The sequence below is a fragment of the Bacillus rossius genome, chromosome 2, assembly GCF_032445375.1.
Source record: "Bacillus rossius redtenbacheri isolate Brsri chromosome 2, Brsri_v3, whole genome shotgun sequence".
In the NCBI taxonomy this organism is placed as follows: Eukaryota; Metazoa; Arthropoda; class Insecta; order Phasmatodea; family Bacillidae; genus Bacillus; species Bacillus rossius.
Window position 1 is genome coordinate 21189906 of NC_086331.1, and position 15458 is coordinate 21205363.

The following is a 15458-nucleotide window of genomic DNA, read 5'->3' on the forward strand; positions in this document are numbered from 1 at the left end:
GTATTTTTTATAAGAAAAATTAACAAGCTATAAACAGAGCAAGAACAATTTACAAATCCCATGACAAAATTTATTTTTTGTACCAATTTGCTTTAAAATTTTAATTTTTTAATACCAAAAATAATTTCAAATGTACTTTTACTTTTTACTAATTTCATTTGCAGCAAAAATTTTAATGCACAAGTATATGATGTTAGTTATATAGTGGATTTTGCCTCAGATTTTAAGATGTAGTTAGAAATCCGGCGAGTCACCATTTTTTAGTCACCATATAAGATACAATGAATATTTTTTCTTAAATAAATGAAACACTCAAGTTACTGAAGTTAAAGGAACAAAGAATACTTTAGAAGTAATTAGGCCTATAATATAATAATTAGGTTTAGACCTAAATCTGTAAAATACAAAAACGGACTCATCAATAGTACTAGTTCCTATTGGCACATTTAAACATTTAAGATAATCTCTTCCAATGAACGTCTTGAAAACTAAATTGTGCCAAACACAATGAACCCAAAAAATCAAAATGCAACATTAAATAAAAGAGTTTCATTGCAAATTTAAACACTTATAATTTCTGCTACAAAGGTCAGAAATATGATCAAATAAGGTGATTAAATACAGCACAGAAAACTTACACGTACATAAGACAAGAGAACATGGTATCATGCAAAATGGTCTAAACACACAAGCTGTTGCTGACTAAGTGCACTGTTTGTTCCTGAAAATAATAAAAATCAAAGCAAACATGATCTAGTCAGGCACTAGTACAAGGTTTAACACTAGGGAGATGCTCGGGCACTCATTGTTTCCATGGTGCAGAGTGCTAATAAATAACAGTTATCATTCCAAAATTGCTGCAAGGTGAATAGAACAGATGCAATAAGCCAAAACCTGATGAGGTGCCAATGACTCGGAGGAAGAAAGAGCTCATACGACAGCTGCTGATGTAACAATTCAGAAGATGCAGAGAACATTCATGTATGCAAGCAATGCAAGACAGCAATGCTGGACTGAGAAGCAGCTGTGTTAAAAACTAACCGAAACCATTACACTTAGGATAAAAGCTTTTACTCTTAACACCACCACAAAAACAAAATCAATAAAAGCAGTTTTACGATGAACTTATCAGCTGTAGGACTCCCAAGAAAACATTTGATATCCAATTAACTTATTTAATAAAAAACTATTCCTAAACAACAAAATTATTGCAATCAGAAAGGACTGCTAGAATAACTGCAACTCCAAAGAAATAATGTGATTTATACAGATAAATAGTAATGAACTTTTGTTTAAAATGTTTGTTTTATAAATTTTGATTTTATGTTAAATGACTGACAGCATTTGTGTAGATATGTTTTATACGATAATTAAAATTAACTGAATACTGTAAAAGTTCTTTCAGTACTGCAACAAAAGTTTGAACAAACTGTTTGTTACAATTTTAAGCTGCAATGTGCACGAACATATACACTTGCACAAAACATCACAAATAATGTTAACTTAAATGGTACCACCAGTCATGAAGATTCAAAAATAGAAAAAAAACAGCTATTAGAGCAATACTTCAATGAAACCATTTAAGTTAAGAGGCTTAAATTCACACTTACAATGCACATTTCAAAACCAAAACTCAAAATAATAAAGGGGCACTTATCCACAAACATAAATATACAAAATTTGTCAAATATCTTATACATAACTTTGAAAAAGTTATCTAGTAGTGCTAACATTCCAAAGAAAATGTGCAGGTATTTTTAAAAATGACAACCCATTTTATCACATGCACATACATCAAAGGAAAAACTGGGAACTATTAGCTCCAAAAAGCACAATGCCCAGTGACAAAACATGACGAACCTGGACCCAATGTCAGGTATAGTTTCAAAATGCTGAATAGCAAGTCTCGATGACGAAGCTGCAAAGCAGTGTTCTGTAACTGATGAACCAAGTGCTTCACAGTTAACTGTCCATTCTGCAGACCTGCATACACAAAAAAACTTTTCCAACATGATGACAAAAATGCATATAAACACATTTTGGTTTGACCGACAAATTCTAATATGAACTAGAGATATCTTTAAAAAACAAAGCAGTCTTAACTAAGCTGCAGCTATAAAAGAATTGGTATTGATAATAATTTTGTTTTTGTAGGTTGTCAAGAGTCTTCAGTACATGGGAGTACATATATTCGAGGTATAAAAACACAGGCACATTGGGGGCAACACTAGCCCATGTAAAACAGCATTGAACTAGGGTGCATTTTTTGTCACAGGCTTGTCTCTATTGGACGAAGTGGTGATATTTATTAGGTTAAATCTGCTGGAGGGTGCTACAGAGCATAAAATATCCCGCACAAGAATGTAAGTGGAAAAATGAGTTAAAATACCCATTTAAACCATTTTCTAAAAAAAGTGTAAGTAGCAGCTTGTGCTCTGAGTGTGTATTTGTATAACAAACTTAAGTTAATTTCCTTTAAAGAAAAAAATTTAACTTTCATGAATGAGAATTGCAAAGAAAATTACACAACCTAATTTAATGACACAATTACTGCTGTAAATAAGATACAAAATTGGACACATTTTCATTCCACTAGCTTCCAACATCAAAAAACAAGGCTGTACAAACACCACTAACCAATACTAAATTGTGAAGATCCTGCTCTTTATTGTATAGACTTCCAGATTCACCTCAGGCACTGTATTTTTGCAGTATCATCTTATGGGGTCTACCTACCTGAAGCTATTTCCTTCATTATAATGCCCAGAAGCAAGGAGGCAACACCTGTATGTGCAAAACGTGCACCAGCAACCATCTACACTCAAGTCTTAGACATGCTGTGTGCAGCTACTACTAACTACTACTATTCGCGACATTACTAATGTATTCTCTCCATCCCTATAATAATCTAATGTTATAAATGTGGATTTTCAAAGTAAAAACTAGTTCAAAATTAGCAGTTTTGGCAATTTTCTTCAGAAAGCATTTAAGAAACAGACACACACATGTACATAACAGCATTTAAGTTATTTCAATGTATGTAAAGCCATTGTAGATATCTAAAAATATTTCTGTGGTGACGCTATTGAATTTGGCAACGAGAATGTAAATTTAACTGTAATGATATAAGCTTTAAAAAAAGAATTAAGAGTTTATTGTAAAATATAGTGAACTAAGTATTATTTGGATAAATTTTTTTAGTGAATATTTTACTCACAAATAACTGTAAAAAAATATTTAAGAACTTTTTTCTCCTTATTCTGTTTTAGCAAGTGTAGGTCTGGAATCATTAATGGCATGGAAATTATTTGTAGCGAAATTAAAATACTAATAAATTTTATGTTAATTTGTTAGTAACATTTCAGCCCAAATTTATTTTATCACAGATGCTAATTATGTTTGGCCCTACTAATTAAAAACAAAACTAGAAAACATAAGGATTATACAGACACATTAAGTTTTTTAAATATAAGGTTTTGATACACCAAATATAAATCTTCAGCCAATTATATTAACACGCTAACTTGAAGCTCATTAGTAAATTATTTCGCTGAGGCACATACATAGGATATTTTACTACAATACCAACATTTACATTAACAATGTAATTTGTGCCAAGACTTGCCAAAGCATACCATTCTCAAGAAACTTTTTTTTCAAACCAGAACCACAAACTAAGTTTGTAAAAGAATTGTTAAAGTGCCTTTAACTTTGATATGGCATTGTTTTCATATCTCTCCGATATACGGGTTGTAAAAATACTTGGTAAACTGCATTTCACACACACACTGATTCTGATTGTTCTAGGAAAGTGCATAAATATGTTAGGTGCAGTCAGATTATTTACTTCCCACCAGGACTTACAGTTTTGATTCCCGGCAGGTCGAAGCAGGATTTTTTACAGTGGAAAACGTGGCGGATGTTTCCTGGAAGATTTTCTTGGAGTTCTTCAGTTTCCCCCACCCATTAATTTCATCGCTCCATTCTCATCATCTCTAATAAACTTGGTGGTGACAAAACATTAAGCCCATCCATTTATTCATTCATAAACCCTTCAATATTTTAAAATAAAGCCAGTAGGCCTCTCAGTGTTTTAAACTTATCTCTGTTTATTTTAAACTCATGTAATTGAATAAAGTATCAGCTTTGAAAGAGCAGGAACTGTAACACCAACTTCCATGAGAAAAAGGGATGGTTCTATCTAATTATATTATATTTTTTAGTTACAATAAAGTCTCAGACAACAATGTAAGCATACTATTTAAAAACAACGCTAACAGATGCTTGCAAATTAAAAAAAAAAAGGTGGCTTATATACTGCAAATTTTCACTATTTTTTAAGACCGCAGAGCTAGTTTTCAGGAATTATTAATAGATTAAAGTGGATATTTAAAGGAAAGATCCAATTTTTGGATTAAAAAAAAATTACAAGGAAAATTTACATTTAATAGATGCCATTTTCTTTTACTTTACCATACCAGCAAACAAAGCTTGCTCTCTGACCTAACCTGCAACGAACCAAAATCTCACTTCAATAAAATTACTGTCAATTAATTAGTTCTTTTAACGTACATCCACTCATCCAAGTAATGCTGCTCAATCTGCATAGGTTTGAAATAGCAACGCCTATGATTAAGGGTATGGTTAAAGTAGCACTTTTTACATCCAGATGAATTTTTAATTTCCTTGCTTGCACAAATGTCAACAGCACCTGCATTGACAGTAAACATACTTCAACTAATTTATAAGACTAATCAAAAAACTATCCACAATTGCTATTTGCTTCCTTTAATGCAGATTTACTCTAGCATAATAAAAATTATACAAAAATATACATCACACACATTTACAACACCAGTATGTGTTCAGCTAGTCAGCACTTAGCAGAAGAGATCTATCAGTGCAATATCACCTCGTGCCTACCTCACTGCACTACTGGCAAGTCATGTGGTTAGTTGATTCAAGTACTAATGACGATGTTCATTTAGTAATCAATAGAAGAGAACAGGTTAACAGGTTAAAAAATCTTTGTTAGTAGAAAACTTAAGTTTTCTAATATAATTCATTAATAATATTAGACATTGAAACAAGAGTTTCTATATAATATAGTTATTCTATATTTCAATGTAAGAGCCTACTTAGGAAATTTTCTGCCTAAGTCATTTAAGAATGTGGCCAGTTAATTTTTTAAGTTATACTTCTTTAAGCACATTATGAAAAAAAAAAAATAGCTACATACAAATAAAAATTATACCTATACATGTTTTTATTCATATGCTTTAGTGTGACATCTAATACTAATCCATATCCTCGAAATTTTTTATTTATTTTGAATATTAGTGATAGAAAATGTGTTATAAACTTTTCAAGTTTATTTATATAAGTGAGGTTACATTCCTATATGTATAATTTATTTGTATTATAAATTATTCAATTATTTAATAAATAATTAAAATTAAATTTGAATAAACAATTGCATATTTATTGAGTTTTACTATTAAATAAAATTTATCTTTAAAATTATTTAATTTAGTAAAATAATAAAAATTTGTTCATATTAATATTGAATATTGAGTATTTATTTCAATTTTTTGATTGAATTTGTAATTTACCAACCATATTTATAATAATACTAGTCATTTTATTATTTTATATTAATTATTTGCATGCAAGATGAAATTAAGTATTTTACTTTGCCAAGTTAAGTATAACATATAATGCACGTACACAAGTACATGAACCCATTTTTTTAGATGGTATTTTTATTTTACAATGTTTATTCTCAAAATGTATCCTAATTTATTCGGATTAATTTGATTTTTTTATTAGAAAAACTTGTTACCTGCCCTGATGATTTATTGATACTTGGTTTCTATATCTCTGGTGTTGATTAGTCTAATAATATTACAGTTAACATTTTGCAGTCTCACATTAAAACCAAGGCTAATTTTCTACTTAATTTTACCACAAGCCTTGGAGTAACTCAATTTAACAAAACTCAACCTTCTAAAAACCTTCTTCATCTTTGTTTCTCAAATATTTTTTAATGTTCAGTATCCCACATGAAAAATGTCCTTATCAAAGAAGATCAATATCATCCTGCTTTAATAACCAATATTAAAACTGATTGTTTCTGATATTACAATAATGCTTTTACTACATTTCTTAGAAACAAACACAGAAAATTTCTTGTCCTTAACTATCAAAAATCACAATTTGTCAGGTTTATACATATCAACTGTTGTTATTGATCAATTAAAAAATGTTATATAACAATAATAATTCATACCAAAAGCCACAAAAAAAGCCACCAACTATCCTCTTTGGTTTTCATAACAGCTAACTCAAGCAGTGAAATCCAAGAAGCATTTTCATAAACTATTCAGAAGAACTAACCTGTAGTATTATTATCAATTTTTGTATTACAGAAAACTAGAATTTTTTTAAAATTAAAACTGATAAAATTAATTTGTTTATCAATGATAATGTCAAGCATAATCAAAATTATTTTTGGACGTATGTAATATTTATTAAAGTGGGATATTTCAAAAATCAGTCTTAAAATCAATGATGTCATATTGAACGATCTGGCTGTTTTAGTAAATTAAATTGCAAAATATTTTTCCGATTTCTATGTCTCCACTACCTTATTTCAAACTGTTCTTAATTCTAATTTATTGTACGAGACTATACCTATACACCAATAACTCACTTACAGAGCTGCCAACCTCAAATCACACCCATCAGTAATGGCAATTAGGTATATGAAAAAAGTACGCGTAAATCATGCACGATAAATTTTCCCTGGGGCATTATAACACACTCTCAAGATAAAACAAGGACAATAATATGCAAAAGAAAAAGAAAAATATGAATACAATGCAAATTAATGAATAAAAAAAATCTATTTGAACAATACAATCATCTGAATATGTAAGAAATATTAATAATTTTACTGGATATTTTGAATCTTCAATTCAAAGTATTCAAAGTTAAACTTTAAAGCAACTGTCTTTTTATTTGCTTTTTTTTATCCTGGTTGGATAAGAAATGTCATGTAAACAAACAACAAGGCAAACACAAGGACTTGTAAACAATAACTGCGTTCGTTACTTTCGTTTCTTCAGATGTAGCGAAAAAACGAAGATATAGATTTATTGCTCGTCACTGCTTTAAAATGTTCTGCATGTTTCTTTGATTCAATATGCCGTCTACAGTCATCCCTTCCACCATGTGCAATCGAAAAGTCACACGTGCATACATTACAAAACCGTGGCGTTCCAAACATTTGAAAACGACAAGCATGGCCATTCTTTTGAATATTTAAGTCGAAAGTTCTGAAGACTTGCGTGTTTTTTTTCCCAGATACACATTATTCTGTCACACGCTTCATTTCTAAAACCGGCACTGAAGAACACAACACTATCGAAAAACATAAAAAAAATTCACGTCTGTAGACACGACAAAAACACTATGATGAAAAAAATGGCTTTCAAGAAATAAATTAACACAACACAGGTTAGCCAAAGTACCGTACAAAAATTATCGTGATTTAAGTAGCCTTCAAACGATAAGTCCGAGAATATGTACTAGTTGTATCGTACAACGGACGTAATACCATCCCATTATTATTTGAAAACACGAGAATTAATTTACTTATTTCGACAGTACATCGTACATGCGCACACTTACTAGTTCCGTTATTTGTGCAACCAAGCGATGTATTCAAACTGCGTTCACGAAACAAGCACAGCAGAAACGGAATTTTCTCCGTTACCATGCAGCACAAAGCCTCGTTTCCGTAATAAACCAGCGATGTTCCGTAATTCCGTAATTCGGGGTTAAAATCCGTAATAATTACGGAAAATCCGTAATGGTTGGCAGCTATGCACTTAGCACGTCTTAAAATTGCACAAATTCATTTAGCGCAATGTTAATTTTACTGCTCCAGTCTTGAATAGCAAGTCTGTGAATTTCAGTTAGCACGAAATTGCCACAGGCAGAAATAAAAGTCTGGCATGAGGCCACAAAGTCTGCTTCAACTTGGTAAACAACATATGTGCCGTGGCATACAGTTAGCTATACAAAGGGGTGTGCCGCCAATAGTAATTTTCGGCACGATTATAAATTTGAATTTTTGAAAATTATTTTAGCAGGAATTATATAACCAAAATTCATACTTGTTCAGCCCACTGTACACACCCACTTAATTTTGTTTGGCTAGTTCAAGTCGTTCCCAGCGGTGTACCTGAGACTTAGCCGATCATTTGTTAATACAGCACCTTGTCTCACCTTCTCCACACTTTGGCGCACGCCCGTCGTCTGTAATTCTCCCTGCAGCCGTGACAAGAACTGCTATGCCCTGCAAGCTATCAGAGTAGCCCGTTTAAGACCCTGCCTTAGGCGAGCACTTTCAGTCATACCCCGGACTCAAGTTTCCCTAACGCCCCGGCACATCCTCAGGCTCAGTAGAGCACATTTCCCACTGCCCTTGCACTCGCCGGGGGCATCTCGCGGCACTCGTCGGGGGCCTCTCGCGGCACTCGCCGGGGGACACACGCAGCACCCATCCTGGAACTCTCGCCACACTCCTCGCAAAAACTCCCCCAGAGGCCGGCGTCACTGCTTAAGTAGTCGAGGGGCACCCTTCTCGAACTGACTAAAGCGGCTGTGACAAGTCGCGTCATCCCGGGATGACCCTACGCCCGAAACATCGATAATAGCGTCGCTTGTTCACGCAGCAGCCCACGTAATTCCCGAAAGACTGCTCAGCGAAAGATAATGGCGCAGAGGCAGGATGTTGTACAGGGATTGAAGGGGGGAGGGGGTAGCGACGACCCTTGTAATCTGGCCAGGCACACGTGGCATGCCTTACGTCCGTAGGCTGCACGTGGCATGCCTTACGTCCGTAGGCTGCCCGTGGCATGCCTTACGTCCGTAGGCTGCCCGTGGCATGCCTTACGTCCGTAGGCTGCCCGTGGCATGCCTTACGTCCGTAGGCTGCCCGTGGCATGCCTTACGTCCGTAGGCTGCCCGTGGCATGCCTTACGTCCGTAGGCTGCCCGTGGCATGCCTTACGTCCGTAGGCTGCCCGTGGCATGCCTTACGTCCGTAGGCTGCCCGTGGCATGCCTTACGTCCGTAGGCTGCCCGTGGCATGCCTTACGTCCGTAGGCTGCCCGTGGCATGCCTTACGTCCGTAGGCTGCCCGTGGCATGCCTTACGTCCGTAGGCTGCCCGTGGCATGCCTTACGTCCGTAGGCTGCCCGTGGCATGCCTTACGTCCGTAGGCTGCACGTGGCATGCCTTACGTCCGTAGGCTGCACGTGGCATGCCTTACGTCCGTAGGCTGCACGTGGCATGCCTTACGTCCGTAGGCTGCACGTGGCATGCCTTACGTCCGTAGGCTGCACGTGGCATGCCTTACGTCCGTAGGCTGCACGTGGCATGCCTTACGTCCGTAGGCTGCACGTGGCATGCCTTACGTCCGTAGGCTGCACGTGGCATGCCTTACGTCCGTAGGCTGCCCGTGGCATGCCTTACGTCCGTAGGCTGCCCGTGGCATGCCTTACGTCCGTAGGCTGCCCGTGGCATGCCTTACGTCCGTAGGCTGCCCGTGGCATGCCTTACGTCCGTAGGCTGCCCGTGGCATGCCTTACGTCCGTAGGCTGCACGTGGCATGCCTTACGTCAGTAGGCTGCACGTGGCATGCCTTACGTCAGTAGGCTGCACGTGGCATGCCTTACGTCAGTAGGCTGCACGTGGCATGCCTTACGTCCGTAGGCTGCACGTGGCATGCCTTACGTCCGTAGGCTGCACGTGGCATGCCTTACGTCAGTAGGCTGCACGTGGCATGCCTTACGTCAGTAGGCTGCACGTGGCATGCCTTACGTCAGTAGGCTGCACGTGGCATGCCTTACGTCAGTAGGCTGCACGTGGCATGCCTTACGTCAGTAGGCTGCACGTGGCATGCCTTACGTCAGTAGGCTGCACGTGGCATGCCTTACGTCAGTAGGCTGCACGTGGCATGCCTTACGTCAGTAGGCTGCACGTGGCATGCCTTACGTCAGTAGGCTGCACGTGGCATGCCTTACGTCAGTAGGCTGCACGTGGCATGCCTTACGTCAGTAGGCTGCACGTGGCATGCCTTACGTCAGTAGGCTGCACGTGGCATGCCTTACGTCAGTAGGCTGCACGTGGCATGCCTTACGTCAGTAGGCTGCACGTGGCATGCCTTACGTCAGTAGGCTGCACGTGGCATGCCTTACGTCAGTAGTCTGCACGTGGCATGCCTTACGTCAGTAGTCTGCACGTGGCATGCCTTACGTCAGTAGGCTGCACGTGGCATGCCTTACGTCAGTAGGCTGCACGTGGCATGCCTTACGTCAGTAGGCTGCACGTGGCATGCCTTACGTCAGTAGGCTGCACGTGGCATGCCTTACGTCAGTAGACTGCACGTGGCATGCCTTACGTCAGTAGACTGCACGTGGCATGCCTTACGTCAGTAGGCTGCACGTGGCATGCCTTACGTCAGTAGACTGCACGTGGCATGCCTTACGTCAGTAGACTGCACGTGGCATGCCTTACGTCAGTAGACTGCACGTGGCATGCCTTACGTCAGTAGACTGCACGTGGCATGCCTTACGTCAGTAGACTACACGTGGCATGCCTTACGTCAGTAGACTGCACGTGGCATGCCTTACGTCAGTAGACTGCACGTGGCCGCGCGGGGCCACCAGCCAGCTCTGAACCTGGCATCGTGGTGTGGTCTCTCGTGTTCATAACAATATTTTTTTGCTATTCTTTTGTAATCTTTCATGTAACTCGGATAAGTTGAATTTTAATACAAAGTAATTTAGCCTTTAAATTTAATAGTGTGTATAAATGCACATGTATAAAGTTCATTAACTATCTATTACTCATATAACAACTTTCGAATATAATGTTCTCTTTAAATGGGTTGCTTTAGGTTGGACACTCATGTAACATATAACATAGGACCTTGCACATTTTACTGTGTTAATAAAGTAGTTGTTTACATGTGGCTTTGAAATTCTGGAGATTTAAGTTGCTTTGCACAGGTTACTTGCTTCTCTGCGTCAGTGAATCAGAATATGATTTCCTGCACCTTTCTCAATTCTTGTAATTTTTCAGTTTAGTACAAGCAGGATTGTACCTACTGGGTTCCAAGTGGACAAAAATGTTGCACATGTAAGTAGGCCCTACGCAATAAATAACACTGGTGGCTAAAATATTTAATTTATTTGAAGGGGGTTTAACATCTCATAGTTTTCAGGAAGATCTCAAATCATTTAAAAAACAATATTCAACATGTAACATGAATCCATTTAGATTTGGTGTTTCCAGAATATCCTCTACCCTACAGAGGCTGCCTAAAATAGTAGAGTACAAACATGCAAAGTGATAGGGCTCAAAGTCACAAATGATTTAATGTATAATATATCCTCAACAAGTATGATGCAAAGAGTGCTTACATAATGGAAGGACTTTTTGATTGTCATGTGATATTATTCACGAAATAAAATTAAGCACATAAACACAATACAGTTGGAATATAACTTTTACAAAGGCAAACTTTTCTTGAAGAATGAAAAGTATGTTACTTAGTTACTTAGGTATATTCAGAGAAAAAATATAACCACATACCCGTTACTATTAAATTATTGTGTAAATGATGTAATCGTTTTCTTGAAAAGGTTCGAAAGATGTTGACCAACATTACTGAATTGCTGTACTCAGGGGTACGAAAAGGATTTAACCTAGGTAGCAGCACAAAAATTTCTTGAATTGAAAATATTTAGGATTGAACTATGAAAATTCAACAAAAACAAATATAATGCCATTGAGATATCAATAGGTTGGACATAAAATATAAGCAAGCCCATTATTATTGTTTAATTATTGTAAACAAGATTCACCTCTTCCTAGTGAAGATGGCCATCCTCATTCAGATATTTTAATATAAAGCCAGAAGTAATAGGAAGCATAATTAGTGTTTCGGCAGGGTTTGTCTTCATCAGGCAAACTTTCAACTGACAAAAACAAACGTTTTAGCTGCAGCCAGGTTCCAACATTCTTTCCACATCCCACCCTCCCAGTTCCTAATGGCATAATGCCAGACAGGTTTACATCTCTTCCATCCCACTTCTCTCTTGTAAGACTCTATACTACTTGATTGACAGCAACTATGTTGCTGTGCTCAGCAAGAACATCTCAATTATTATAAATCATTTTCATAGGAAACTTAATGATCAGATAACTAACTATGTGATTTATGCAGTCGTAAATAGCTAAATAGCTGCACTCTCAGAACTTTGCTGTACAATTTGTAACATTGGAAACAGCCAGTACTTAAATATGCATTTATATGTCTGGATACACTAGATTCTGCTCGTAACATGTTGAGTTACACATCATATTTTCATGCAAAAATGAACATTTGGAAAAAATTTAAATCTTTTTTGAAACTCATAGAAGGCTTACTTATTCCCCCCGGAAAACTTTTGAAAAAAAAATTGTTAAGTTGTCAGGTATGTCAGTAATATTGTGAAGAAGGAAATGAACATTTCTGTACTTAATTGCTACATAGTAATTTAGTAGCACACACTAACCATATTTATGACCATTGTTTATGAGGTATAACCAGAGAATTGCTTATGCACACTTGATATATAGGACATTTTAACTATCCAGATAATGCAAGGGAGCAAGTTCACGTCAGTTGCAAATTTTGAGTATGCAATTGGATGCCATTCATGCGTGAGTATCCATACTGCAGCATGTACCTACTCAACTAATACATAGATTGAATACACTAATTGGTCAGGTAACAAAACACACACAGAGACATTGAAGACATTTACCTTGGATGATTGCTACAGCTTCTGGGCGGCGAAGGAGGTCTCTACTGGGATGTGAGCTGTCAAACATTGACATGACATCTGGAGCCACGGGAGAGACTGACGGTCCAGAAGGTGCCAAGTAGTGTGGCGGCAGTGGTGGGGGAGGTGGCGGTGGCGGTACTGGGGTGGAAACCGTACCAAGGAGGGAGTTCACAATATCCTGCTGATGATCATGCTGCAACAACAAATTTTAAGTTACTGCATAAATGTCTTCAAACTAAAACATTACAGAATATTTAATAGTTTAGAGCAGGGGCACAACAGGGGGGGGGGAAGGGTATTTTGGCCCCCCTCTGAAACCTTTAAGTGGGGGCAAACGGGGGCAAAAAAAGTGCTGTGTAATCAATTTTTAGATGATAAAAATGCTTAAATAGCACCATTTTTCACCTTGGAATACAAATTTTCCCGGGGAGGACCCCCGGACTAACTTTTAACAGCCTACAAATAACGAGTCCCTATGAAAAGACACAAGCTGTAACAGCAGTGTCTTAATAAACAAGTAATGCATAATTACAGACTTTTTCCACCAAATTAAAAACCAGCAACTTGAACCGAACAGCAGGTTAAAATATATCCAGCAATTAGATTGTTATACACATTTCCTTGTGCTAGTACAACCTACCCTTCACTCATCTATTCACGAACAGGATATAAACTTCAAAATTGGCATTAAGAATGTCCAAAAGTAAAATATTTATGTAACACCATAAACAAGCAATTTTTGAAGGTTTAGCTTTAATTGTGAGAGAAAAACTTTTTAAATTTTTTAAAGACCTTCATAATTACTTTTGTGGTAGAATAAACACAGCTGAAATACAAAAACTGACAGTCAGTACCAGTAAAAAGGATACTATTTATTTTACAAAAAATTTGAAGAAAATTCATAATTTTCTATAATTATGTTTAGAACAAACCTTTATTAGAAAATTAAAAATATAGTTGCCAGGTCTGCTTTGAAATTTTTTGTGTGATGCTTTGCTTATTCAAAACAAATACTTTAGGTCATAATCTAAATAATGGGGCTGAGAGGCTTCGAGGGCACTGCTTATTTGGGTGAATACAGTTTTAAATTGACCTCATCACATGATTAAATTTAAAAATATTTCTTATCATATTTCCTCAGGTGGTGAATCCACTTCTTCCCACTAAGTACTCCTGGATAACTAGTGATAGTTGATGTTACCCAGACAGCCCACAGCTCCCGTAGATTCCAGAACCAACTCCAAATTTATAAAACTGCAGGCAAGTGGTGTTAATGTTCAAAATAAATACTTGGTATTCTCGAGAGAGAATACCAAGTATGCTTCTTAAAAATGCACCCCCCCCCCCCCCTTCTGACAACCACCATACAAAATCCCCATGACAATACAATATTCTTGCCTGATGTGCATGCATCCTCTTGACCGACTGTTGAGGCACTGTTGGCCTAGTAGGCTGGCTGGAAAACTGACTCTCCACTGCCCATGCTGGATGCTCTTGCCTAGACTTGCCCAGCATCTACAACATGATGCATATTACAGAAATATCATTATGAAACAGTTGCAAACTACTTTTAAATGCCTGCAAAACATTTAAAATTAATAGTAACTATCTTACTAAATAACTTCACTTATACGATGTTAAAGTAGAGTCATGATGACAACAAAGTCTACATCAAGTTGTGAAAATGACAGGCACACAACTAAACTTTGTTTTAAAATTTGTGAGTTCACAAGATCTAAACTACATGAAAATAAACACATGGTAATGGATGTTAAATAAAACATTTTAATTATTAAATAAATAGAAATATATACAAACATCTGGCCCTACTGGACAAACCATTTTATTCTACTGAAAACTATGAACCAGTAATAAAAAATTTAGACAAACTTTGTTTCAAGTGTAATTTTTCAAGATTTTCACTAACAGAATAACATGACTATTTTGTGTCTGATTTTTATGTGGCAGCTTGCTAAACTTTAAAAATTGTGTTCTACATAATAAGTTTTTGAAATCACTGGCATGGCATGTCTATTCTACTTGGTCTAATATAAGTAAAATTTGGTTTACGCTAATTTATTTTAATTATATACTTCATTTCTTTTGTTATGAGAATTCCTTGCCATTAAATCAACTGATTCATGCACATGACCGCCACAATGTGTGTTAAACAATGTTGTGTCGTGATCGTGAGTTCCCCACAACCACACTTAAGGCAGTCCTCCTTGCACAGTGCTTAAGTCAAGCAAACTGGTCAAGTTTATCTGTGGCTCAATATGCAGTTCACTTATGTCCAGCATGAGTGAATGGCTGCCAATGAAACTCCTGCTACACCACCTTTGCAGTGTTAGCAACACATTCCGCATTCATTGTGGCCACTCCCCAAGGCGATGTGAGCACAATGATTTATTCTCCCTCAGAGCCAGAGGAAGTCTTATCCCCTCTAACATCAGAGTAGTTGGAGATTATTTTTGGACAGGCAACCATGAAGCATGTTACGGAACGTATTGTAAATCTTTAAAAAATATTATTTATTTATTTATTTATTTATTTA

The 15458-nt window shown here is 36.8% G+C and overlaps 1 protein-coding gene across 16 annotated transcripts in view; it reads right to left on the reverse strand.

The window, feature by feature from the left end:
- LOC134529158 (eukaryotic translation initiation factor 4E transporter-like) overlaps positions 1-15458 on the reverse strand; it is a 262122-nt gene that overhangs the window by 62171 nt on the left and 184493 nt on the right. For all 16 annotated transcript variants that reach the window (XM_063362951.1, XM_063362949.1, XM_063362953.1 and 13 more), the window contains 2 exons: positions 14303-14419; positions 12884-13097 (listed from right to left, as the gene is read on the reverse strand). In XM_063362951.1, coding sequence (XP_063219021.1) covers positions 12884-13097; positions 14303-14419 — 331 coding nt within the window. The remainder of the gene's footprint in view (positions 1-12883; positions 13098-14302; positions 14420-15458) is intronic.